At 38.3% G+C, this 27792-nt stretch overlaps 5 protein-coding genes across 14 annotated transcripts; 3 read left to right on the top strand and 2 right to left on the bottom strand.

Moving 5' to 3' along the window:
• The first annotated feature begins 527 nt into the window (after positions 1–527).
• Positions 528–5481, top strand: LOC144048648 (rab5 GDP/GTP exchange factor-like). Its single transcript, XM_077560847.1, has 8 exons — positions 528–618; positions 1482–1661; positions 1849–1973; positions 2165–2316; positions 2393–2462; positions 3445–3580; positions 4168–4519; positions 4654–5481. The coding sequence occupies exons 2-8, from the start codon at positions 1507–1509 to the stop codon at positions 5038–5040; spliced, it is 1377 nt and encodes a 458-aa protein (XP_077416973.1). The 5' UTR covers positions 528–618; positions 1482–1506; the 3' UTR covers positions 5041–5481.
• A 399-nt stretch (positions 5482–5880) lies between these two features.
• psmd9 (proteasome 26S subunit, non-ATPase 9) lies at positions 5881–7819 on the top strand. The gene is made up of 6 exons (XM_077560851.1): positions 5881–6050; positions 6115–6214; positions 7040–7233; positions 7304–7405; positions 7588–7676; positions 7746–7819. The coding sequence occupies exons 1-6, from the start codon at positions 5931–5933 to the stop codon at positions 7774–7776; spliced, it is 636 nt and encodes a 211-aa protein (XP_077416977.1). The 5' UTR covers positions 5881–5930; the 3' UTR covers positions 7777–7819.
• Positions 6404–13125, bottom strand: gtf2h3 (general transcription factor IIH, polypeptide 3). 2 transcript variants are annotated; one of them, XM_077560849.1, is made up of 13 exons: positions 12915–13125; positions 12753–12832; positions 12574–12680; positions 12325–12467; positions 11363–11489; positions 10495–10553; positions 10397–10425; positions 10227–10301; positions 9721–9774; positions 9038–9106; positions 8818–8953; positions 8118–8154; positions 6404–8026 (listed from the first exon to the last, which is right to left on the bottom strand). In XM_077560849.1, the coding sequence occupies exons 1-13, from the start codon at positions 12922–12924 to the stop codon at positions 7960–7962; spliced, it is 993 nt and encodes a 330-aa protein (XP_077416975.1). In that variant the 5' UTR covers positions 12925–13125; the 3' UTR covers positions 6404–7959. The 2 variants fall into 2 exon arrangements, with proteins under 2 accessions (XP_077416975.1, XP_077416976.1); XM_077560850.1 differs by having other exon boundaries at positions 10495–10524; positions 11427–11489; positions 12915–13122.
• Positions 13126–13688: 563 nt separating this feature from the next.
• LOC144048651 (Rieske domain-containing protein-like) lies at positions 13689–21388 on the bottom strand. Of its 8 annotated transcripts, XM_077560859.1 has the most exons (6): positions 21009–21388; positions 18541–18728; positions 15441–15546; positions 15262–15386; positions 14821–14855; positions 13689–14740 (listed from the first exon to the last, which is right to left on the bottom strand). In XM_077560859.1, exons 3-6 carry the CDS (start codon positions 15518–15520, stop codon positions 14465–14467), a joined length of 516 nt encoding a protein of 171 aa, XP_077416985.1. In that variant the 5' UTR covers positions 15521–15546; positions 18541–18728; positions 21009–21388; the 3' UTR covers positions 13689–14464. The 8 variants fall into 8 exon arrangements, with proteins under 8 accessions (XP_077416985.1, XP_077416983.1, XP_077416980.1 ...); XM_077560857.1 differs by lacking the exon at positions 18541–18728; XM_077560854.1 differs by having other exon boundaries at positions 15262–15546.
• Positions 16566–26924, top strand: LOC144048647 (uncharacterized). 2 transcript variants are annotated; one of them, XM_077560846.1, is made up of 14 exons: positions 16566–17023; positions 18380–18471; positions 18535–18975; positions 19728–19890; positions 19982–20079; positions 20955–21167; positions 21516–21603; positions 21722–21843; positions 22374–22479; positions 22814–22885; positions 22971–23080; positions 24028–25938; positions 26405–26498; positions 26585–26924. In XM_077560846.1, the coding sequence occupies exons 2-14, from the start codon at positions 18413–18415 to the stop codon at positions 26729–26731; spliced, it is 3624 nt and encodes a 1207-aa protein (XP_077416972.1). In that variant the 5' UTR covers positions 16566–17023; positions 18380–18412; the 3' UTR covers positions 26732–26924. The 2 variants fall into 2 exon arrangements, with proteins under 2 accessions (XP_077416972.1, XP_077416971.1); XM_077560845.1 differs by having other exon boundaries at positions 16566–18471.
• The last annotated feature ends 868 nt before the right edge of the window (positions 26925–27792 follow it).

The raw sequence follows: 27792 nt of genomic DNA on the forward strand, positions 1-27792 counted from the left end.
TAAAACATTTAAATAAAATTGCAAATAAATAAAATTCACTAAAATTGATTATTATTATTAAACGTATAACTGTAACAGCAATGTGTGCAAAACACTACATATGTGTTTTCACACACACATTGTCAGAAAAAAAAAGTACCAACAAACAAATCAGAGAGTCTACAAAATAACACCATGTGTGAATGTTTTCTGGAACGCTGAATTTATCATTGTGCGAGGCTTGTTGTTGTATTTATTTATTTACTTACTTATTTATTTATATAATTATCAGGGGGAAATGCATTTTATATTATTTATCTTATTGTATAATGTTGACTAAACAGCATATTCATAAATGTCGAAACATTCATCAGAAACATATATATTTTTAATAAGTTTGAAACTGAAGTCAAGCAAATATTGGCTTTATTGGTCAAAACTTAGTATTTATATGCTTTTTATAATATATTTTTTTCTAATATACTTCTTTGCCTCTATGTTCTGACTTCCTAAATAAAATATAAGAAAATACCAACAACTCGGTCGCCTTTTTATGACGTCACTCTCTAGACTGCTTCGTAGGCTGGACTGCTGCTGCTGCGTCCGAAACTCTTTCTACACCATCTCGGTTTCTGACAGGTAAGTAGTACTACTCACACAAGTATGGTTTAAATGTTTAACTGCTAACTTAAACTGAACAAAAACTGTGATTTAGCATCAAAACGGGTACAAATCTTTGAACCTAAATGGTTTAATCAGTAATTTACAGCTTTAGGTGACTCTTACCTCACTCCGGCTCAGATGACAGTCAGCTGCTTACTTTGGATGCTAACAAGTAGCAATGCTAACAAGACGCGAACAGACTTTCTCAACACTTTGGACGTTTTTTCGCTCGCTCGAAGCAGGCTTGAAATACGATGCGGTCAAGTGTGTAGTTTGGCAAAGTCTTAAAATTGAGTTAACACTGGTTTGTTGTACGAGGACGTTGTTGAGGAAATCCGGAAGAGCTATTTGGTCAACTTTCTTTTTTTCTTCAATGTCCTCTCTTCTTTCTTTTTTTTTGTTGTAACTTTTGTCTCAATGCCTGAATCAAATCATTTTGCAAAAAAAAGGGGGAAAAAGTTTTATTAAAAATGAATCCGTGAAATATACATTTGTGTGTATATATATATTTTTATTTTTTATTTTTATTTTTTATTTTATTGTATTTGACGTTTTTTTGCCTTGTAGAGTATTAAATATTTCTTAATGTATGGTAAGATGTAATATTTTATAGCTGTATAATATATAGCTATATTAATTATTAATAATAATTTTGTTTTGTTTTTCCCAGTTGCCTTGGTACAAATTTAACATCATCGACAATTTTGTGTGATGTAATGGTGTGTTACTACCAAAAGATCATAGCACTAGGCTATCGTCACTATCGTGCACCTCCAAAATGTTGTAATTTGTTTGTAATTTCATATGTCCAACAAGAAGCATGATTAAATCTCCCATAGGAGTGATTGATACGCACAACGCGTAATGTGGACGGACAAGCGAGGAATCCGACTCTCTCAGCAGGAGCTCCTGTGCAAGAACTCCTGCGGTTACTATGGCAACCCCGTGTGGCAGGGCTTCTGCTCCAAGTGCTGGAGGCAGCGAGTGCGGCCTGCCGAAGCCCGCCAACAAGATGCCAGGTGAACTGTACAGGCAGCATTTTCAGAGAAGTTCTCTCCTAAAAGTGATATAATGTGGCTCTCTTTTCTCACATGCTAGGGCATTACTGTAATTATTCTTTTTTGGATTACAAAAGACAAATAAAAAAGAAATTCTTAAGTTAAAAAAAAAAAAAGTTTGATTCTCGCTGAACTGAGGTTCTTGCAGAGCGACTGCCGACGGCACACCACCGACCTTCTCCAAATTCGAGGAGAAGAAGAATATGGAGAAGGGTCGTCGTATCAACACCATGAGAAGACTCTTTTGGGGCGGCCCGTCCCCTCCCAAAGCTGGTTGGCACTACATCTAAATATCTAATTCCACTGTAATGCAAAAATGTAACGTTGCAATGCAACTTAAAACTGGCTTCCAAATGTTTGTCTGCAGGCCTTAACGTATACGTAACAAAAGCACAAAATGGAGGTTCTATCTCCTCCAGCTACTAAACTTGTTTGGTTGTTTTTGCTCCCACCTCTCCCATTAGAACCCTCTGACAAGCAGATGATTATGTTAAAAGCCTTCCAGAATCTGGAACCCGGAGACTTCACCGGTTTCTTAAAAACCCTTCGCAGCCCGTCCTCACAGCGTCTGCAGTCCCGCTGCACAGCCTTCCTGAACACAATGGAAGCTTACCATGTAATCACCATCATTCGGTCATATTAAGAGAAGAAAGATACTGTCGGGTTGTTCTGAGCAAATAATTTTTCTGCAGGATCTGCCGGTGCAGAAGCAGTCGGACCTCGTGCAAGACTTCTACCAGTCATTTGCCGAATATTTCAGCTGTGAGTACCCATCGCTTCACTGCCATTCAAGTCATCAATTTAGGCCAGGATTCTACAACCTGCGGCTCTTTAGTCCCTCTCCTTTGGCTCCTGTGAAGCTCAAAAAAATCTTATTATTATAGTTATTTTTATATATATTTTTTTAATTAAATATTTTTTGAATGAATTAATGATTTAGATTTTAAAAAATTATAAATTAAATATTCAAAATAGCAAAATATGAGTCCAAATTTGTAAGTTGTCAAAAAAAGAGATGAAAGGTAGATGAAAAGGGTTTTAAAAATACCTAAAAATGTCCCAATAGTGAACATAAAATCTCCAATAAGAGCAGAAAATTGCCATATAATGTACACAAAATTGAAAAAAAAAGTCAGAAAATTAATTTTAAAGAAGGAAGAAAAGATAATGTTCAAAAAGTAACAATAAAATATCCAAAAACAATTGAAGAAATCTCAAAAGCTAACATAAAATGTCTTTGCAATTGCCCTAAAAAAAACTCAGAAACGACATTATTTAAATAAATAAAAAAGGCAGAAAAAACATTCAAAAAATAACAATAAAACAAAAAATAAAAGAAAATCCTAAAATTATTTTATAATGTACACAAAATTGCCCAAAAAGTCAGATTTCTTTTTTTTTTAAGTCAGAAATTAAAACGTTTAAAAAGTGACTAAAGTTCTCAAAAAACAAAAAATCTCCCAAATTACCAGGAAATGTCCAGAAAATTGCCAAAAATGTCAGAAAATTATAGCATTAAAGGCAAACATGTCAAAAATAGCCATAAAATGTCCAAAAAGGAAGAAGAGAGGCAAAAATTTACCATATGTCTATACAGTTTTGTTCATCACAATGTTCAAAGGTTTTGCAGCTCCAGACTCCTTTTTCTTTTTTTTTTTGGCCTAAAATGGCTCTTTTGACAGTAAAGGTTGCTGAGCCCTTATTTAGGCCGACATCAGAATGATGTTTTTTTAATTCTTTTCAGGTTTTTCAGAAGCCGAGCTTACCCAGACGATGGAGCATGTGGAGAAGCTCATCATGACGCGCTTGCACAAGTCGGTCTTCTTCCATGATAGCTGTGACGACGAGCAGAAGGACCTGACCTTGCAGAGGAGGATACGGTTAGTTTTGACTCACAGTTGGTTGTTTTAGATATTTGAGGTTTGTTTAGTTGGCTGTGAACAGTTTTTGATTCATAAACCTTTGTTTTTTTTGTGTGGGTGTGGGTGGGGGTGGGTTCTTTACTGGGTGTTCATATACAGTTTTAGTTACATTGTTTCTGCATATAACATTGTAAGGAATGTTCGTCATGTTTAACATAAAAAGATACAGCATGAAGATATTTCAAATTGTGGAATTTTTAAAATAATTTTTATTGTAGGGAAAAAGGACGGATGAAAAGTGATTTCTAATGTCAAAATTACACCGTAAATGATGAATACGTTTTGCAATTTTAAAATTACGGCATGCTTGTATTTCTCTCAACAACAAAAAAATGGGGAAAAAAATGCTTGTATTTATCCAAATGAAAAGAAACATTAAAATGAAGGCTAAAATGACCTCATAAAGACTGGAGCTGTCCTGTGCAGCATTTTTGTGGATGTTCTCATTCATCCAGGTCATTTATTTTTTTAGCGCATTGATACTATCACAACTGCTCTGGTGGTCTTATAAGACGTTTTGCCTCTATTGTTTTGCTTTTTGGCAGTTCTTTAAACTGGATCACCCCGCAGATGCTCAGCGTACCTTTCCCGGACGTGCAGAGCGCCATCACGGGCGACCCCTTTCTTCCCGCTATAACGGCCATTATCGAGATGGACGCCAAGCGGGCGCCTCAGGACAAGCTGGTGTGCGTGTCCAAGTGCAGCCAGCACGTCTTCGAGGCGCTCTCAGCGTCCAACAGCGAGCCGGCCAATGCCGACGACTTCCTGTCCGCCCTGGTGTACGTGGTGCTCAAGGCCAACCCGCCTCGCCTGCACTCCAACATGCAATACGTCATTCGCTTTGGCCTCCCGCACAGCCTCATGGCCGGAGAGAGTGGCTACTATTTCACCAACCTGGTAAATTGAATCAGAATTTCTGCTTTTACCAGACAATTTTTTTTTTACAGAAGTATTTGTACTCCTCCACAAATACAGACTGTGAGTACTTTTACCCTTTCTCAAATGACCCCGTTGCTATCATTTGGTTCCAGTCCTGCGCGGTGGCCTTCATCGAAAAACTAGACGGCCCCTCGCTCAACATGAGCTCGGAAGAGTTCGAGGGCTACATGCAGCGTCGGCGGGCCCCGGCGGCGGGAGACGGGCTGCGTGAGGCGTCTTCTGAGACGCGCCACCTGCTGGACGAGCTGACGTCGCGGCAGGAGCGGCTGGACCTCGGCGTGGGCGCCCTCAATGTGGATCTGCGGACGTGGGTGCAGGCAGTTCACGCCCAGATAGACCAAGCCACGTCCCAACTGGCCTTGGTGCAAGCGGAAGTGACGGAGCTCTCTTCATCAGCATCATCGTCCTCGAATTCAGCTGTCATAGAGCAGCTGGTGCTTACGGATCAATATGCGGGGCCTCCCGATACAGACTGTTAATCCCGATCCCAGAAGGTACTTGTTTTATTTTTAAGCCTTCTGCACTAACCTTAACACTTGATCACAAAGGCACAGGTTGTGCTTCCACTTTGTACATGTGAATCGTTTACACTTGTTTGCTATTAATGTGGGCAAAATGAAGAAAGTTTTACATCCATTCTGTGATTAGGAGCAACTGTGATAACGTAGCACTTTGATTGTTTTTCCCCAAAAAGAATTTATAATACTGTATATAAAAAGGAGGACTTTATAAAAATCTATGTTGGTCTGCAATACTGCTGTATGGGCACGTGAAATAACTAAGCAACCTCTTATTGTACGTATAATTGCACTGTTTACATGCATATTTTTGCTTTTGAAAGGTTTGCATAATAATCAAAAAGGTTGGGGTTTATGTCATTGTCATATTCTATATTAAATTTGATGTGATTTGTCTCATGACCCCCTCGTTAAGAAATATTTCAGAACTGATTTCATTTTGATATTTATTTATTTATTCTGGGTTTTTTTTTACTCACACAAACACACGCCCTGATTTTAGCTCGGGTTTAATCTGAAATGTTATTTTGTCCATGTAGGCCTATCTATAATTTTTTTTAGCATCACATCAGTAGCCTTTCTTGGGCCTCACTCAGAGCCAGAAAAGTTACAATATTTTGTGTAGGTCCCTTGAAAAGTGTTATATAAATCAAATATATTGAATACTAATCAAGTCAACGTACACATATGTATATTAATTAAAATAAAATAAAAATCCGCGTCTAGTTTTAAATCCAACCGGACACAATGCGGTGTAACACACAAGTCGACGATACCGTAAGAAGACATTTCCGCCTTGATAAAAATATCCGCCCGGACACGAATGTGCTGTACACAACCAGGAAGTCACCATGAAGATGACAACAAACGAAAACAATCCAGAGACGTTCATGGATGATGTTAAAAACCTTATTAAAAAGAAGGATGACATTGAGGAGCAAATTAAAGCGTACTACGACGTCCTGGAAGACGTAAGTTTATAGCCAGTCGCTCATGTTGTGAAGTGGTTGTGTCTTGAAGTTTTTGTTTTTACAGCAAGGCGTTGGACTTGATGGTCCCTTAGTCGACGCAGAAGGCTACCCGAGAGCCGACGTCAATTTGTACCAGATTAGAACCGCAAGACACAATATTTCATGTAAGTAGCTCAGCGTGTTTTCTTTCTAGCCTTTTCTACGTGGTGTTGCAATGGTAGCTCACTGGACACGTCATTAGCCACACCAAAACAAGTTCACTAGTCAGCAAAATGATCACGGATACAAAACTAAATGTTCATTTTAAAAATGGGGAACAACTTTTTTTTTTCTTCCAAAAACAGACAAACAAATACTTGACTATTATTATATTTTGATTATGCAGATTTGAAAGTTCCAGTCTTTACCCGAAACAAATACGGTATACAAACACAGTATTTTGGGGTGTAATTAGACGAAAAGCACAAATATTAGACAAAAACGTCCCTCGAAAAATTACACCCAAATATTACATGTAAGATATACAAAAGTACAGTATTATAAAGTATAATCTTAAATAAATAAAATACAAGTTTGGCACTAGAAAAAATATAAAAACATTAGAAATATTTACCCACTAAAGATGGAAAAATACATAAATACTGTCAAAAACATATTTTAAAACATAAATTTTCTTAACCGCTTGTCCTCAAATTTAGACAAATACTGTGCTACAGTCTTAGAGTAAAAAGTACACAGGAAGAAAATGTTTAAACATTAGAATTATTTACAAAAATATAATACTGAAACTGTTAAGTAAATACATTTTTTACAAATCCTAGCAAAAGTACAGAAATATAAAACACTTACACATTACTAATTAAGCTGAACCAAAATAAAACTACTCATCCTTTGAAAACTCTTGGCGTTCAGTGCAGTAAGACCTTCACCTGTATACGTCGCAAGCTCTACAGTAATAGATATCTCGCATATCTGGATTGTCGTGGCAGGCCTGCAGAACGACCACAAGGCCATCATGTTGGAGATCGAGGATGCCTTGCACAGGCTGCACGCTCGGGAGAAAGCCAAGCGGCAGCACGACCAGACGGAAGCTTTCGAGGAGGCCATGGAGTACCAGGACACGCTCCCGCCCGCCTTTGCGCGGGTGGATGCCGTCACGCAGGGTTCTCCCGCCTCTGTAGCCGTGAGTGCTGGGAGACATTCTGGCTCTGATGTTTGAGAGCCTTTCTTGACTTCTTGTCTTTTTGCAAAAGGGCCTCAAAGTGGGAGATGAAGTCATCGAGTTTGGTTCCGTTAACACTGGCAACTTCCAAAATCTCCACAACATTGCCTCTGTAGTGCAGCACAGCGAAGGGGTAAGACTCAAGATGGACGTCTCAACATGTCAAGAAGCTAAGATGGCCGACTTAATCTGACAAGTCGACCCAAACATGCTAACACAGCCACCCTGACTAGATAACATGGCCACCATTTATGCCAACTGTAAAAAAAAAAAAAAGGGGAATATTTTTTGCCAATATGTTTATTTTTTTGGTAGAAGCCACTACGAGTGACGGTGGTCCGCGGAGGTCAGAAAGCCCACGTGAGCTTGACGCCGCAGCGATGGTCTGGCCAAGGTCTGATGGGGTAAGTCCATTACAACACAAATGCATTTGTACAATGGCTGGTCACACATTCTCATTGTTTTCTTGCCAGCTGTAAGATTGTGCCCATGCCGCCACCATGAACTCCAATGACCTTCATGTGAATAAAGACTTTTCAGATTCAGACATTGCATGGTTTTTTTTGTTTCTACATTTGAAAAAAAAAAAAATTCTGTATAAGCATTATCCAAAATCTTAAATTGTAAAGGGTTAAACAATTGTTTCATACAAGAATAATTTGGCTGCAGAGGTAATACAAATAAATATCATGATGCTTTGAATTTTTTCTTTTTGCCTTTGACCATTTGCGGGAGCTGGATTTTGAAAGCCGTCCTACAAAACACACACATACAAATATTCAGTACAAAAAAATATATATTTAAAAGTATAAATGTGATAAAAGGGTTAGTTTTTTTTTACTTACTCGCAGGTTGTACAGATGGGGCTAAAGTTGCAGAATACTGTGGTGGCAAAAAAAGTAGCACAAGTATAAAATGAAAATGAATACTAAAGACTTTTCTTGACTATAAAAAATGCTGCTGTATACTAAATGTAATAAATAGAACTTAGGGCAACAAGACCCCCCCCAAAATAAAAAAATCTAATACTTTTCTGTTAAAATAGTACTTTTTCATGAAGCCTTATTGAAGAAGGTAAAAAAGACTATTCTCATGCGATTTATTTTTTTCCCCTTAAAAAAGTCTGCAGTTAGATGTTTAATAACAACTTTATTCTAAGATGTTCAAACTATTTTCCTCACAAAGGCAACTTTATTTGCATATTCCAACTTTTTTTCTTGGAATATTCTTATATTATTACTTCAGTTTTGAACCAATAAGATTTTATTACTGGGGGCGGGGAAAAATCTCACATCATTCTCTAAATTTGGTCTGGAAAAAAATGACCATTGTCAATATTGTACTTTCAAAATGGCTTTAATAAAGTTGAGTAATGTTGAAAAAATCTGACTCGTGTTAAGCCTTTTTTTTTTTAATGGGGGAAAAAAATATGACCATTAAATTGTGCTTTTTTTCTGGAGGGAAAACAAATCTTATTCTTGTCACTTTTTTTTCTTAAAAACAAGACTTGTTATTGTAAGTATGCAATGAAACGCAAGCAATTACTTGACAGGCAGACGGAGCAGACGTAACCAATCTGGATGAGGTTGCGGTGGCAGAAGCACGCTGCCCTGTAGTCCACATGGGCTGGCGGTGGCAGCAGCAGCTGTGAACGCTGCTCAGCGTCAGGCAGGAACACCCACTGTGCCGTAAAGTCCAACACATTGATGTCAATTACCAACAAACGTGTGTATTCACTATCAATGCATTGAGTGGCGGCGGTCACCAGCAGGTACTGAGCCAGGGCCGCCTTCTGGGGGATCTTCAGGTACAAGCCTCCAGTTATATCGCAAGCCTGTCGGTTCAGAAAGGAGACAAAGAACAATCAAGTTTCCCCCCTGCAGTATGTGAATTAGCATTTCATATTTCTGTTACCCTTACTACGTACTGTATTAAGTAATGGCCATAATCTTTTCATGTAATATTGGTAAAAATATTTTAATCCAGTTTTTTTTTTGGTGTGGTAGATATATGCATTTCTCATCAGTTTTTTTTTCATTTGTGTTTCATTAACTCATTCACTGCCATTGACGCCTATAAATGTAAAAAAAATAATTGTAACTATTTCTATTAGTTTAACGTTTTTTCCACTTTTGTTAACAAGAGTATGAAAACCTAAAACATTTTTTAATAATCTTTTTTGGGGGGGGGGTTGTTAAAAATTAGGGGTGTCAGGCGATTAATTTTTTTTATTTTAATTAATCGCATGACTTAACTCACAATTAATCAAAATTTTTATATCTGTTCTAAATGTACAATATTTTCTACGTTTTCATACTCTTGTTAACAGAAGTGGAAACAATTTTTAAACTAATAGAAATAGTTCAAATGAATGTTTGACGTCTACAGTCGTCAATGGCAGTGAATGTTAATATTAGGTGAGTGAGTGTAATAAAAACATTACAGTACTTGCTGTAGGAGCCCCGAGTCTGACTCCAGCACGCACGCATCTATCAGGATGCTCTGTTTTGAAATAAAAAATAAACATTGCAAAGTGTTAATAAAATATGGTAAACTGTTAAAAAAATATATATATATATATATAAATTGTTTTTATTTTGCAGTTAAAAAATGACCAAAAAGAAAATGAAACCTAACGTTCCAAAGCCATCTATCAATATTACCCAACTCCAACATAATAACAAAAGACATACACATATACAGTATACTTAAAACACGTGCACGTTCCTATTTTAAAAATTTGTCTCATTTTCTTTCAAATAAAAACAAAACACAAAGACAATCTGACAAACTACCTCAAAGGACTATTTTAGCAAAGCAAATACAATCCATCACAACACATGAAACAAACATCACAGACATAAACAACAAACACAAAAACACACTTGTTAGGAAATAAATAAAAACAATCATCCCAAATATGGTAAAATGAAACAAATGAATCATGTTCTGACCTGCTTCTGGGCGGCGAAGATCACATTCATGAAGTTCATGTACTGCAGGGCGCAGTCGTCCGCTGCCTTTATCACCTATCAAGCACATTAGGTCCATTCCGATTTCAGTGAATAAGGAGAACAAGATTCATTTTGCAGGTAGATATGTTTTTAAATAAAACAAACTTTACCAAAATTCGAGACTTGACCTCCTGTCCCACTGAAAAAACATAACAAATATTACACATGCAAGATCATTTATAAATAAAATAGTCATAAATAAAAGTACCTTCAAGTTCCTTTGAGACTCTGTTGATATCTGAGTTGAAATCATTAAGAAATGAATGACTGAAAAAAGGAAAGATTATGCAATTAGTGTTTTCATATTTTATATAGTATTTTTATTATTACATTTAAAAATATATAGATTTTTTTTCATTTAGAAGGACGTTTTTCCTGTCCTTTTATTTTATACTGTATTGTTTCATTTATATTCTCTTACATTTAGTCAAAATTATTTTAAAATATACTGTCTGTTTTGCTATTGTATAATTTTGGGGGGATTATTTTAAATCTGTCAAAGTGGCCGTTTCTATTTTATTCATATTATTTATTAGTTGGTATAATTTGTTGATTTTTTTTTAAATTAATTATTAATTTCTCTTCCATTGTATTGTTTATATTTATATACAGTATGTTTGTAAAAAAAATCTCTATTTTATATTATATTCTTTCATTACTATCAATATTCTAGATTTTCTAGTTTCTCAACTTGATTTAGTTTGCACATTTTGTTTTTCGAAAATGTCTGTTCTTAATTTACATTATTTCATTAGTATAATATTTTATATTACTATTCTTTCTTGTATTACTGTTTATTTTTCTATTTGTATTATTTTGTAGTTTGCCCCACCAAAAAATATTTTTATTACTGACATTTTGACTTATATTGTATTATTTTATTTAAATTATTTCATGATATATATTTTCTCCCCAAAAAATATTAAAATGTGTCTTACATTTTGCATTGCATCCATTTTCTATAATGGATGCAATGATAATAATATTACTTTTTATGTGTAATAATATTAATGTATTATTTAATCAATTTCTAGTGCTTTATCATTTGTCAAAATTATTAAGTATCTATTAAGTACTTAATCAGTTTGTTTCCCCCCCGAGAGTCATAATCCAAACGTGCAGATTGCAGGTGAAGGATACAGCAGAGAGCTTTGGCGAGGGATCCGGCCAGCAAAGTGTCCGTGGAACCTCCCGTCACCTCAACTGCAAAGTGAACATACACAAAATACAATGAAGTCATTGAAGCCCCCTGTGCCCCCCTCTTTCATTGTGACTCTTCAAAATGATCGTCAAACTGTGATGCAATGCCCCACTTTCCTAGTTGGAGAAGCCCTGATATTCTTCCAAAATGGCTGACTTCCTAAACAATTCCGTGCATGGGTATTTGAGACTTCTTTTTGTGTATCCTGTCAAGATAGGTATATCTAACTAATTTTGCTTTGATTGGTAAAATGTAAAACTGGTATCAGGGCAGATTTCTTTTTTTAGCGTTCCAGGTGGCACGGCACGACTGAGTCCTGTTGAGGACCCGTAAAATCCATGATTTTCACCTGGAAACAAGGGCTTGTAAAAAAAGAAAAAAGATGCATTTAGGTGTACGTTGATGCCCCTAAAAGGTCATTCATTTGTCAAAAGAATAATTAATGCTGGGATCAGCAGCAAATATGCCCACACACCACTTTTTTCACGAGACACGAAATAATTATCAAGCTTTCATTTAAAAAAGCTGGGCTTCTGTCTTAGTACCTGTTTCTGAATGGGGTTTGTTCAGCCAAATAGTGTTGGTCTCAAAATGTGGTACTAGTGGTACTTGGGCTTCCTCTAGTGGTATAATCAATTGAATAAACATTCATGTGACCTTTTTTAAAAATCCAGAACAGTCTTATTTGTTAAATGCAGTTCAGTTGTACTTGACTTTTTACTACAATATATTTGCGTTTAATCTAAGAACTGTTTGTTAAGCTTTTTTTTTATTTTAATTAAATTCATGTATAACACATTTGAATGAAATCATTATTTAGTAATGATGTTGACCTACTATTGGACATCAAGTTTCTGATCTGTTCAGCTATGATGCCGTTGGCGATGGACAGCAGTTCGTACTTGCCGTCACCACTCGAGCACACTTCGTCTGAGGTGCCATCGCTGCCTGGCTGACTCTTACTGGGATACAGGAAGTGACTGAAGCAAAATGCATGACAGTGAGTATGTATTTGTCTAGAAATCTTTTCTATCAAATCCAGAAAAATTGAGATTAGATAGATAGATCGATAGATAGATGTGTGACCTGTCTTGACAGTGGCTGGCGATGACGGCCAGCTTGTTATTCCTGCTCATGGCCACGTGAGAGTTCGCCATCACCATAACAGCATCCATACACTTGGACAGTGTGAACTAGGGCCACACGAAAACACTTTATCAGGAATATAATTATAATTGTTAGGTTTGGTGTCATCGTTCTCGAACCTGCGGCTCACGCTGGGATTGCTGGCCCCACCATATCGGGTTAACGTCCACGACGATGACCAACAAGCTGATTTCCTCTTCTGCAGGGAGGGGTGGGAGGAGTACACATCATTAACAGAAAACATGAAAAGTCAGTCATTCTGGTCCTCAATCAAAACGAACCTGTTGCCATCACGATGTTAGGTTTTATCCTGCTTTATCGTCCATATTTCATCTGTAGCTACAGAAACCGAAGAATAAGGAAGTCTAAGTGAGAATGCACGTGCTAAAATCAATTTCTGAAATCTGATTTGTGTGTATGTAGCATATTATTAACTCTTGTCGCATGTTATGACGCTGCTGCCTCTTCTTTTGTCTGATCTGTGTTCTTTGACAATTAAATGGCGCGCTGCTGCCACCTATCGCATGGAGTAGTTTTGCTTTTAAAACGACGACTCACCATTATATTTTTTTGTGGTGGAATCCGTCAATGAAGACGGCATAAAAATATCAACCGCCAAACTAGTACTCACCTTTAACAATGTATATTTTTGTGTCCTAAATTATTATTATTTTTAATCCGTTTAATGGCTATTTTTAATTATTCAATGCAATTTATATTGCTGGTTGTTTGTGCCAACGTTAAATAAATACGATATCAGTTAAATAGATAATTAAAACTCATTAACATATCAATTTTAAATTTATCAAAATGTGAAATAATTTGTAAGGGTGTGCATTTAGTTGTGATATAAGCGAAAATCATGACATTTTTCATTATTTCATGGCATTTTAATGAATACTTTAATTTATATGGATGTTTGTGCTAAAAATATAACGCTAATTAAATACACAATAACTTATTACATTTTCCACTACTTAATCAAGCTGTGGAATATATTAAATATTGTCTTATACCTATTTAATTATTCATTTCATGACACTACTGTATACATGTCCCATTGACCTTTTTATTGAATGCCATTTCCATAAGTATGGAAGATTGTTTGTGCCAAAATTAGATGGTGTGATGAAATGAAATATAAGAAATACATATTTTTGTAATAATTTATTGCAAGTCTGATTTATAAATGTCATTATATTTTATTTATTCAAAATAGTCACTGATGGTGTAGTGGCACATTTGCCTGACTTTGGTCTGAATGTGAGTCTGAATGGTTGCCTGTCTCTATTGCGTGTGACTGCCTGGCGGCCAGTTCTTGTTTGGCCCAAAGTCAGCTTGGATCAGCACCAACACCCTGCGACCCAAATAGCGTAAGAAGTGTACAGAATGGATGGATGGGTTTACAAATTTTTTTTTTATGACTTCATGACCTGTTCATTCATTGTATCTAACACGATAATTGCTTGCTAACAACGCATTTGAGTTATACTCATGATTTGGAACGTGGATTTGCAGGTATATTTTCAAAATGTTTAAATATGTATTTATTTTTAATAGAGAACACATGTTTTTCAGTGTTTTTTGAACATTTGGGGCTGGTTACATTAATTTTTTTTCCAAATGCGTTTCAATGGCCAACAATTATATGCAGATTGTCGCAATTCATTGGCCAGCCGGTCTCTATCCCATGCAAATAGCAGAGATCCACTGTACTCATTAAATAATGATTTGACTTGATTATTGTGAATCACTTTGCAGCCATAAAATAGCACGTCACACAATACTCTGCAGACATAATGTACATACAAACACATGCAATATTTTCTTGTCAGTGGACTTTTTTGATGCATAAATTGGTCCTGTATGCGTCAGTTTGGTAGTAATCAGACTCAACAGCCTCTTTGGAGTCGTTTAGTGTAATATATATGTCCTCATTCACTTCAGTGACTTTGTGGACCCTCTGTTTGACACCCTTGGAGCGCCAGTGAGTTCTCAGAGGTTTGACGGTGGGGTTGTCCACGGCTTGGTACAGTCCCTCGCCTTCCAACAGCGTGATCTTGTACTTGTGCCATGGACAGACAATGCACACGCGCCCGTTGAACTCCTGATGGATCAATAAGATGTGAGACTGAGATGTAATATTGATCATAACTAAGTACAAAATGCAGATGTTTGAAAGCGCACCTCAATATCTCCTTGTTGTAAAGCACCACCTGCATCTGTCGACACAAAAGCAATTCATGTTAGCTCGCTTTTTTTCCCTTCATAATTTAACACAGCGGACAATTCTTTATGGTTTACAAACAGATCAAGAGAAAGCTGTGCTGTTTAAAGAGGGGGGAACTTTGATGGCAAAAGAAGCTGCTGAAAGATGAAGAGTAAGCTCTGCCAGAGAAAGTAAAGCTGAAGTGATGGCGAGGAAGCCATGCTGCTGAAAGAAGCGGCAGAATGATGAAGACAAAACTATCCTGGCAAAGTAGAAACTATAGTTCCAAAAGAAACTGCTGAAAGTTGATAAATAAGCTACGCCGGAGAAAGAACAAACTATATTGGTGAAAGAAGCATCCGAGAGATGAAAAATAACCTAGAAAAGTTATTGTATTCATCTGAAAGACTCTTTCTTACGGTAACAACGCATGTCCATCGCATGGAATTCCCCCTGGTGGTACACGACTAGGACATCCCGACATCCATTCACCAGCTTGGTCACACGGCCGCATCTGATGATGTCATCACGTTTCCCGACGAAGTGAGAGGAAGGGGTTGGAGGAGTAGATAGAGGAGCAGATGAAGAGGACGAGATCTGAGAGGAAGGGGTTGGAGGAGTAGATAGAGGAGCAGATGAAGAGGACGAGATCTGCCAAGTTTTCTCCTCGAAGGACATGTTGGTTACTTGCTAGAGGGGCATTTCTGTAAAAAAAAAAAAAAAGAAGAAAGATGAAAGGAAGTTCTGTTGATGAAAGAAGGTGACAAAAGGGAAAACTATTCTCCCATAAGAAGTCAACTAACGGCAAGATTATCCTATGCTGGCAAAAAAAAAAAAAAAAAAGAGCTATGCTGGTAAGATTAAACCAAATGTGGTGAAAGAGGCGACAGAAGATGAAGAGGGGGCTGTTTGTGAATAAGCACTATATGGCGGCTGGTGAATGAAGCTACAAAAAGATGTTAAATGTAAATGTACGCTGGGGAAAGATGACAAAGTAAGGCAGAATGAATGTTGGTGAATTAAGTAAAACTATGCTGTTGATGGAACCTATGCCTAGTACAAGAATGAGGTGAAAGCTGAAGAGGAATCCAAACCTAAATTCATAACCTCAATGAAATAAAAATAAATAAAATATAACCCCTCTCTAAAGCAGCTTGTTTAAAGCCAGTTAGTGCAACATGTAATGCTCTCGTATGTGGCCACGAATAGAGTTACTCAAGCATACAGTCACTTTATCACCATGAACGGTAACAAACAGTTGAGTTGGTGTCTATCTGTAACTTTAGCATAAACTCCACGCTAACTTGACATCTAACAGCGTGTCTACTTTCGGTTTGTATATTAAAGGTTACAATACATGTCTATTGAGTTGTGTATGTACACAGTATATTGACAATATTTTCAGTTTTACAAAAAGATAACTGCCAAAACCGATCAAAATTAGCACAACCTGCTAACGATGCTCACTTGCTCAGCATGTTGTGTGTTACCACTAATACTGTCCCCCTGTAAAACACCGTCAATCACCCACGGACGTCTAAAAATAACCTGGACACTTAATGCCGCCATGGATTTACATATCAAGTAAAATGTGAAATATTACATATGAAAATTATATATAACTCCGAGAATGGCTAGAAGATTGTGTCACTTCTATTACCGTCCGTCTAAAACACGAATCACCCTCGGCAGATCTTTTAATTCCGTATTTATTAAAAGCAAAACATTGAGCGCTACTGTGCTTTGATAGAACAGTATAGTACTGCTTATAAACGCTCTGAGTATCAATAATAATCACAATACTTATATTAATCGTTCCGGTCCACATCCCTTAAGATTTCGTGACTGATTGATCTAATCTTGTTTTATTGGATTATCATCTTTTTCGTGCTCATCCGTGGCAGCCGTCGCCATGGAGACCCAAGTGAAGTGTCCGGACATAGCGATGCATGTCAACGTTAATTGTCACAAGGGAACCACTTATAATGTGTCTTTTAATCCTGTGCTAGCAACAAATTAGCACCGTTAATTCGTTTTTGAGTCAGAAGGCTCGCATATCACGACGCCCCTCTGTGGCGTCCAGTGCACTTTTCAAACATCATCGGACTTCAGAAACGTGCTCACACTTTCTTCTTCGGCCTTCGTCAATGTGCATCTTGTGTTTAAACGGAACTCACACTGGTAAGTTTATTTATTTATTTATTTGCGTTTTATATGTGTGACTTTACAAAACTAAAAAGTTCCTAAAATGATAGGGTCACGGTCGGGGAAATAGGGTCTCAATTTTGTGATTTTTAATTGGGTAAATGCATTTAAATATGGTCCATTAATTGCATCCATGTTTTTTAATATAATGTTTATTTATGCGCTTGCACAGTCTATTCTCAATCAGTGGCGGTTTGTGCATTTGAACCTGGATCTTGAGACGGATCTTGGGATTTAAGCGAGGTGGAGATTTACCCGATTTAATTAAACTCTTAATACCGCCACTATCACGACTCTGCGCTGTGGCACGTACATTCTTCGGGAGTAGATCAGGATCAGTATTTATTTAATAACGCGAGAGAATTAACTAACCAACCAACCAACTAACTAACTAACCAACGTGTTCAGATCAATGCAAATGTGTCTTGCTAGTCCAAGTTTTGCTCTGACCAACAAATCAGAGGATAAAAATGATGAAGTCACTAGGACAAAAAGATGACCTTGTGAGGAAGGATGAGTGTGAAATCTGATTGGTTAATGAAACAGTGCCATTACTAATTGAGTTTGAACTTTAAAGAACATTGTCCAACACTACAGATTTTTAAATCCCTGGCCGAATTAGATTGACAATGCAATACACAGAGACTGACATCTGATTGGACAAAAATCTACAAACATGCATGTACTGGAAGTTTAGCCAAGATAAATTATATGACATGAAGATAATATGCTGTTATAAGTATAATGTACTGTAATTGCATGGAACAAATATTAGAATTTAGGTTGTAAATGTTTGTTTGTGCTGCTTTTAGTTTGTTTAGGCTAGCAGAGAGGTCCTTGCTGGCCCTGAGCAACTGGTTATGGTTATATTGTTAGTGCAGTATTTACAGCATTCACTTTTTCTATATTTTGATATGTTACAACCTCATTCCTAACATAATTGTGTCTTGCGCTTTGTTTTGCACCTCAGTAGTTTTGTGATGACAATGTGGGCGCCTTAAATGAGATTCAATGAGCACAGGTTCCCTGAGGTCAAAAAGTGTATTTAAAGGACCGTGTGTTTACGACGTGTGGGAGGGATGAAACTAGATGATAGTGTGCATGAGTGTGCCTGTATATTCTCAGGCGGCAACGATTCTCCCCCTTCTTCAGCTAATAACCCAGGCTAAACTTGCCTCCTCCCCGACATACAATGCTTTTCCCGAAGTTGAGGTGCGAATAGGTTAATTTGTGAATCATGAACCGCGAAAATGTGGGGAATTATTATTACTGTGTTGATTTCAAGTTTCAATGCATAATTAATCACAAAAGTGAGTGATTGGCTCCCACCAGGGTCTGTGGAGACAAGTGGGAGGCCATCCAATCATGACACTGAGCCTGTTTGAGTGCCTCAAGATGGTGGGCCTTCAGCGTCTTCATGAGCGGTAACTACAAGATCTTAAACCCGAACTCGGACTGCATCGCTCATTCCTCCATGTACTTTTCAGCTTCACCTCTTTGGGGATCCGCCACACGGCCCATCTCGTAACCCTCACTTCTGAGGATCTGCCCCTCCTGGAGATCCACACGGCGGAAGATAAAAGCCGCCTCTTCAAGCTGGTCCATCTAGTCAATACGCTGGAGAAGGAGGGGGTGAGACTTGAAGAAGAGGCAGATGACCAGGACACATCCCACAAGCGTCCTGCGCAGCACAGCACCCACAGAGCCAGGCCAGATATTACTAAACGATTAGCCATGTATAATACGTACTCCACACTACAACCCCAGAGGAATGCTGCGTCCCACCATCACAACCACCAGCGCCCGAGACCCAGAGCTGCAGCCAAGAGGTGCACAGATAAAGCAAACCATCCAATGCCTGTTTATGAAGCCAAGAGGAAACCAGGGTACAACTACGGGCTTCCTCTTCAGCAAGTTTCTGCAAAAAAGTGAGTGAATGATTGTACAGTCCACTGAATGTCCTTCCAGTTATGCTTAACTCATTCACTGCAATTGACGGCTATAGACGTCAAAAATTCATTTGAACTATTTCTATTAGTTTAACATTTTTTCCCTCTTTTGTTAACAAGAGTATGAAAACCTAGATTTTTTTTTATTGTACATTAAAAACAGATGAGTCGTGAGTTAACTAGTGAAGTCATACGATTAATTATTATTTTCAAAAAACAATCGTCTGACACCCCTAATTTTTAATAATCTTTTCTTTAAATAAAAAAGGGGGAAAAAGAAAAGAAAAGAAAAGGAAAAAAACAAATTAATTAAAATTACTTTTTTAAAAAAAGAAAAGATTATTAAAATTTAGGGGCGTCGGGCGATTAACGTTTTTCGTAATTAATCGCATGACTTCACTAGTTAACTCACGATTTATCACAAATTTTATATCTGTTCTTAATGTAAAATCTTGTTTTTTTTTAGGTTTTCATACTCTTGTTAACAAAAGTGGAAAAAATGTTAAACTAATAGAAATAGTTCAAATGAATTATTGACGTCAGATGTTAAAATGGATGGCACACCAAATCAGAATTGTCAGAAGTGTGAAAAACACACATGGAAGTTGTCTTCGGTATTTTGAGCCACTCTAGTACCAAACATGCATCAGGAGTAATAAACAGATGGGAAATTATGGCAACATTTCATCGTAGTTGCTTCAAGTTTCTTTCATTTGGACTCTCGTTCGTAGGCAAACCCATGGGCCGAGGATCACCGTTTGCGTGAGGAAACGACCTCTGACACAGGCCGAGAGAAAGAAGGGTGAGGAGGATGTGGTGATAACACCCAGCGCAGAGTGCGTGATTGTGGAAGAAGGCAAAGAAGCCGTGGATCTTACCCAATACATTCTACAGGTACAACAATTCAAAATTTTTGTTTTAAAACCATAATGCAATGAGATTATCTCCATAACGCTTATTTTTCATTGTCTGATTTGTTTCGTAGCACCCATTCTACTTTGACCAAGTTTTTGGAGATTATCATTCCAATGAGGAAGTATATAAGAAAACGGCATATCCTCTGGTGCAGCACATGCTTGATGGGTAAGGTGTCAAATTGTCCACTTGTTTCCTTTCGTTTATCAATTCACCTTTTTTTCCCTCAGTTCATTATTATTATTATTATTATTATTATCATTGGTTTTTTTTGCATAATGTTTTTATTTTATTTCATTAAACATTTTAAAGGGCTCCCTCAAGCCAGAATTTCAGCAATATTTACTGATCTGGGCTGTTATAGTAAAACAAAAATAATAATATATTATTTAAAGGGGAAGTCAACCCCCCAATATTTTTTGACAATAATATATTCTATGCAGTCCCACTAGTTTAAATACGGTATAATATTGCGTTAATGGAATATGAGTTAAGAAGCAAAATCCAGCCGTTTTTATCCATCTTATAGCAAAAAATATATATATATTTAAAGGGGAAGTCAACCCCCAATATTTTTTGACAATAATATATTCTATGCAGTCCCATTAGTCTAAATACGGTATAATATTGCGTTAATGGAATATGAGTTAAGAAGCAAAATCCAGCCATTTTTATCCATCTCAGAGAGCGGCCATTTTGTCACTTGCTGTCAACTGAAGATTACATCAAAGTTGCTCAAGGCTCCCCTCAATGACCAATCACAGCTCATCTGTCTTCTGAAGCCATGAGCTGTGATTAGCTGTTGCCGGAGAACTGAGCAACTTCGATGTCATCTTCATTTGACAGCAAGTGGCAAAATGGCCTCCTTCTGATATTGATTAAAAACGGCTGGATTTTGCTTCATAACTCATATTCCACAAATGTAATATTTATCAGAATGTCAACTAAGTTTAGACTAGTGAGGTCACATATACAAGAAATATTTAAGTTTGACTTCCAGTATTTAATGGTGCTAATTAGACAAATTGTATGTGTATATGTAGGGGCAAAGCCACTTGCTTTGCATTTGGCCAGACGGGTGCAGGCAAAACGCATACCATGATGGGTTCCACTCCTGGAGAAGCGGGTTTGTATGTGCTGGCGGTCCAGGATATCTTTGCCCACCTGTTGGCAACGCGCAGCCCAATGCTGGTGTACGTCAGCTTCTGTGAGATCTACTGTCGTCAGGTCTACGACCTGCTCAACAATAGGAAAAGGTGCTCTTTGTTTTTTTGCATAGCTGAAAATGGGATATTACTTCTTGGCCATCTTGGCGTCAGAGGCGGAAAAGCAGAGGTCCCTTTGGTGACAGAATTCTCAGTCCTCGTCAGCTATTTTTAAAATATATTTACTGGCCAATTTGTCTTGAGAAGTGGCAAAACCGTACGTCTTTAAAGAAGTAGAATGGTGGAATGTCATTCTTTGGTTGTGGGAATTACTTTTGTATAATGGCCAATTTGGCATCAAAAGTGGGAGGAACAATTGTTTTTTACCTTTAATCTTTGCACTGTGATAGGATGGGTGTAACTCTATAATGTTCTAACTCTTCTTTTGATCTTTTTTAGATTGTTTGTGAGGGAGGATGGTAACAATGTGGTGCACATTGCAGGACTTTGTGATGTCAGAGTCGAGTCAGTCAACTCGCTGCTGAAGGTTGGTAAACAACTGCCTCTGACTATTAGGACAAAGGAGGGTCTTTCTGTATCTACTGTATAGAATAATGCCATCTTTGTCCCTTTTTATTTATTTATTTATTATTTTGTGTTTCAAGGTGATTTCGCAGGGTTTAGCGGCACGCACAAAAAGGGTCAGTGGTGTCAATCCGCTGTCGTCTAGGTCCCACGCTTTGCTTCAGATTCAGCTCAGATCCCCCAACCAGCACATCATTGGCAGGTGACCCGCTACATTGAACTGTCAGACTGTTATCTATATCAACAAAAAATATAAATGCAACACTTTTGTTTTTGCTCCCATTTTTTATGAGATGAACTCAAAAATGTAAAACTTCTTCCACATACGCAATATCACCATTTCTCTCAAATATTATATACACCTCACAGGTATGCCATATCAAGATGCAGTATGAGTGCACAGGTGTGCCTTAGACTGTTCACGATAAAAGGCCACTCTGAAAGGTACAGTTTTGTTTTATTGGGGGAGAGGGGGGTCTGGGGACTCAAAAAAACAGTCAGGGACTGACTGACAAAACTGCACCTTTCAGAGTGGTCGTTTATTGTGGGCAGTCTAAGGCACACCTGTGCACTCATAATGTTTTCTGAAAAAAGTTTTAGGTCTTTGAGTTCATCTCACAAAAAATGGGAGCAAAAACAGAAGTGTTGCGTTTATATTTTTGTTGAGTGGACATACCGCATACATTTTACTTATGAAACACATAACAAGTGTATTTACACTGTTTCTTTAAGAATGTGGTTCATCGACTTGGCGGGAAGTGAGCGGGCATCGGACACCACAGCAACGGACTGGCAGACTCGTATGGAGGGAGCTGAGATCAACCAGAGTCTGTTGGCTGTAAGATACAACAGCACACTCATTTATGTACTTATTGGCTAATTTGGCCTCAGACGTTCCAGATAGCCCTCCTGATCCTTTGCATGTGTCCAATGCTCCTCTATTGTGTACTAATCAGTGGTACACCACTGGTAAATTCTGTCCTTTGCATTTGTTGGATTCTCCTTTGTTGTATGACTTATTGGGCAATTTGGGCATCAAAAGTGAGAGATGGAAGGGGAAATTCTGTGTCTTCATCTGTTGCAGGTTTGAGGTGTTCCTGTGTGTGCCTTTTAGACAATTTTGGTATCAGAAGCGGGAGACCTGAAATAATGTGTGATTTTCCCTCCCTCAGCTTAAAGAATGTATCCGCTCCCTTGATCAAGAGCAGCGGCACACACCTTTCAGACAAAGCAAACTCACACAGGTACTCAGACCTCATTGTAGTCTTTCTGTAATGTTATTTTCATTACGCTAAACTCTTGAGCATTTTTTTTTTTTTTTGCACTAAGGTCCTGAAAGATTCATTTGTTGGCAACTCCATGACTTGCATGATTGCCAACATTTCGCCCGGTAACGTGGCCACAGAGCACACTCTGAACACACTGAGATATGCCGATCGGTAAGTGTTCATAATGGCAAATTATGTTATTTGTGTGCATCAAGGACACTCTTGGAAAAGAGATTATTAATCTCAATTAACCTTAACCTGGTTAAATAAAGGAAACTGAATTAAATAAAGGAAACATTTGTCAACATTAGTCCAATTCTTATAGGAGTATGTCAATGAACAAGCCTTGAAATTCGCCCAACATGTCTGCTTCAAACTCAGTTTTTCGTGCAAGTTGTTATGATAAGACCGGTGTGGGGGGTGTGTGTGTGTTGCAGTCAACATCTTGGCCATATTTGTATAAAACTATTTGTATAAAAATAAGTATGTTGCGAACTGTGTTTTTTTATGACACGTGATCACATCAACTATACAAACTTCATGGCGTGCTATATTCATAATATTTTATGTCAGTACTGCTGTATACCGAAAACTCCTGATCCCTGCTGTGAATTACAAAACAACGTGAGTAATTAATCCTTCAGCCAACACATATGAGGATCGTTATCAGGCTTCATTCAGAGCTTGCTGATTAACTGTTTGAAACACCTGTGTTGGCTGTTGGAGACCTGCAGAACAAGCTGGATAAGGGGGTACTTGAGGACTAGGGATTGAGAACCACTGGTTTAAACTGAAACTATACCACAGACCAAGCAAAGCATGACATTTCTAAGTGGCGCACCTCCTGCTGTGTGTTAGTATATCGCTCGTGTTAGATGGAATCTTTGATGTTTTTGGTCTCTTCTTGGATATAAGCAAACAGTAGGAGGGGCATAGATCAGGTGATTTATCTCTCAAGGCGAAGGTCGTGAGTTTGTTCCTTAACCATTGAGTGACTTTTTTTTAAATTGTTTATTTCACTCTCTGTAAATATTACTCTAAAACTGAGTCTTTTTGGTCTCACTCTAATTAGAGTCAAATTTACTCTATAAAATTACTGTGTGCTTTATTTTCCACAGTGTGAAAGAGTTGAGGGGTCGCGGCGCAGGACAAGATTGCAAAGCCACACCGCCTTCCAAAGGCAGTGGCGCTGGGAAGAATCTCCCAAAGAACACAAAGATAACGACACCCAGAGCGTCTTTTGCCGCCGTTTCACCCACCCCGAAGAAACCCGCGGGGTGTCCCGTCGACTGTTCCACGCCAAGCAGAGATGGGGAGGAAAGAGCTGCACGAGGCAAACATGGGGTCAGACTGAGCGACGCAAGGAACTCCCAGGAAATGGGCGATGGAGGGCACGGTTGCGACAAAGAAAATAGGAGCTCCAGCATGTCGCGTATGGAAGGGCCGAGTGAAGGAAGCCAAAATGAGAATGTGGAAGAGTCAACAGAAGGAAGTAGAGAAGATGTAACGGTGGACAAGGAGTTGCAGCAGCACCTGCGACATTATCACCGACAGCTGCAAATGTTCAAGCCCTTCTCCGTCTCGCCACCTTCCTACGGCCACCGATCCCTCAGCTCCTCCGCACCATCCATCGGCCATCTCGCGTGTTCTGCCCGCCCCGGTTCGAAAAGCACGCCACCCGTGTACGACAGCGGGGTCGGAAGTAGTGAATCGTTCAGAGAAGACGCACCGCAGAGGGCCGAGATGAGGTGGCTGACTCATTTACAACAGGCTGACCCCGCGCTGGATGTAGACGTGCCCTTCAACACCGGAGAGAACGGAGAGGACTCGCTGGAAATGGACCCATCGCTCGACGGGCTGTGGACGGACTGTTTAATGTCGGTCCACAGGACACTCTGCATCTCCCCTCCGGTTGAACCGCTACATCAGGAAGCACAATCTGTCCATCCATTCTTAGTCCGAACCTTACAGGAAAGGAAAAAGCAACCTAGACTGTTAAAAAATCCTACTCAGGTACTCAAGCATCCAGAGGATAAAGCAAAAACATCTAAGGATGATGCCTCAAGCATCTGCATACCTCAGGCCGCCACAGCCTTACTGGTTCAAGGAGATCGGACCAACAGCCACCTCTGTCCATTTGGGAAAAAAAAGGAGCCACTCACATATGCAAAAAATAAAGACAGACAATTCAACTTCCAGTCTTCTACTTGTGACACCAAGTTGGCCAAAAAATACACAAAGGAGCTAACCCATGCAAAGGATGAGGATTCTGGCTTATGCCACCCACAGGGCTTCCAGTCTCCCACTTCTGCCAGCAAATTGGCAAAAAAGTACACAAAAGAGCAGCTCACACATGCAAAAAATAAAGATGACAAAATGTACCTTAGATCAACTACTGGTGACGCCAAATTGACTAGTAAGTGCAAACGGGACCATCTCACACATGCAAAGGATGACGCGGAGATCTGCCTCCCAATGAATATCCAGTCTCCCACTTCTGACACAAAATTGGAGTGCACAATGAAGGGGCAAATCCCACATGCAAAGTCTAAACATCGAGAATGTTACCTCTGGTCTCCCACCTCTAACACCAAATTGACCAATGAGTGCATAATAAAGGATCATTTCATGCATGCAAAGGAGGAAGACGCAGACCTCTGTGTCCCAAAAGACCTTTGGTTTCCATTTTCTGACACCAAATTGGCTAATAATTACAATTTAGAACATCTCACACATAGAAACGATGAGGACGCAAACCTCTGCCTACCAGACGATCTCTGGTCATCCACTTTTGACGCAGCTAATTTTACGGAGCTGACGCGTGAAACCTCATGTGCACCAAAGAACGCCATGTCACCGTCTTTGACTAAAAGTGACACCACCACACCAAATCTTCAGACCAGTCGGGCCACACCAGGACCAGAACACCCATGCAAATCTTGTAAACTCCAAATGGATGATCCAGTAGAGTTGCACTGTAAAGAAAGTCCCTGCAACCCAGAGTTTTCCCTAACAATGGATCATGCCAAGTAAGTAACATGACAAACTGTGTTCAAAATCAGGAGATGGGTAATATTTCTTTGCACATAGAAAGGTGGTTAATAGTGATAACACTTACACACTTCAGATGACATGCTTTGAAATTGTGTTGGATATTTTTTGTTTTGTTCTGATATGGGCCTAGTATTATTTTCTTATTTTCTAAATCTTACATTTGAGTAAAATTTTCTTGTTCTGTTGGCAGATCATTTTGCTTATTTGAAGTAATAATTTTCTTATTTTTACTATATATATTTTCTTACATTTTCTACAGTCCTATTTGCAGTGAATGCTTCAGCATTCCCCAAATAAAAAAATAAAAAACAGGTCTCAAAAGTAATTAATACCCCCCACCCTTCCCTACTTTTGAATGGTTGGTGCTTCAGTCCTGTAATGCTAAAAGTATTGCCTATGTTTGTGTAAACCACTGTACAACATTCCAAACTTCTTTTCAAGATGGCGTGTCATCCAGGCCCACTGGGAAAAACTGAGGAAGATGGAGCCATTACTGCACGAGGAGCAGACGCTTCTATGCAAGCAACCTCATATGGTCAGAGTTAAAATTCTGCTTTTTACTGCATTGTAGATCTATGTAATGTAATTCTACTATGGTGGACTTCCTGCTTTTTTTAATAGGCATTTGTGGAATATGTGGACAAGCTGGAGGATATCCTGGATCGCAATTCTCAGTGTCTGCGCAGCATGAGATCCAAGCTTCGCTTATATCGTATGACAAACTCCTTTTCTGAGCCCGAGCACAAACAAGGGTCACACAGTTGTTAAGCAGCGGCTTGATTAAAGCAGGGTCATAAGTGAGTGTTTACATTTTTCACGCAGAAATAAAACTCACATCTTTATTTAAAATTTACGATGTTATAGCCGGAAAAACTCTTCCACATTTTGTTTAATAATTTAATGTTTGATTTTATGGCTGGTTTTACTCAAACTAATAAAATCGATGTGCAATTTAAATTCATGATTGTGGTTTTATGTTTTTACCTCATGAGGATATAAGTTGTAATCAAAGCTAGAGCTGCGAGATTATGTGAAGGGCCGTCACACCCCTGACCACATCTGGGTATTGGCACATACATTCGTCCAGGTGTACACCCTCAAAAACATCGTTTTGCAAACAAGTTTGAAGATGATCTGCTAAGTTCTTGAAGGCATTATTTGATTACTTTATTAAGTGTAATCTTTTGCGTGTTCAAATAAATCAGAATTGAGATCTCATGAAAAAGTTTCCCTTGCAAGGATTTTATTAAGAGCTCTTAAGACACAGGAAAAAAGCTTACATTCGAAAGGTGATGTTAAGCTTCCAGTGTGTCGACTATGGAAACACACAGTCGCTTTATACTAGTACAAAAGATTCTCCCCCCTTAGACTTGACAAAGAATTAGTGTTCTTAATAAGCAGACACATGATACTGATATGATTACCTCAGCTCCCCACCAGCCTCGGAGAAATGATGTAGACAGGCTTTGACCTTGGACCTTCAGTTTTTACGACCAAATGACTAATGACATGAGAACTTGACAACTTTTAAAACATACACATTCTTATCTCAAGAGCTGGCAGGGAGTGAGAGGTTCCAATATATTTCACAAAATCATTATCACAGTGTTATTCATGTAACTACACATAGTTATATGGCATCTATATACCTATAAGTAAATTCAAAAACAGTAAAAATATAAATTGAAAATGTTAAATGTCAACATTCTCTAGGAGGAGTTCATTAAAATATGACCTCTATAAATGGCAAAAAAAATGGTGCCAAAATCCATAGTAAAATCAAAGTGGCTGACTTCTTGTTAGGTTAAGCACCTAGATCTAGGTGAAAT

The sequence above is a fragment of the Vanacampus margaritifer genome, chromosome 3 (assembly GCF_051991255.1).
Source record: "Vanacampus margaritifer isolate UIUO_Vmar chromosome 3, RoL_Vmar_1.0, whole genome shotgun sequence".
NCBI lineage: Eukaryota > Metazoa > Chordata > Actinopteri > Syngnathiformes > Syngnathidae > Vanacampus > Vanacampus margaritifer.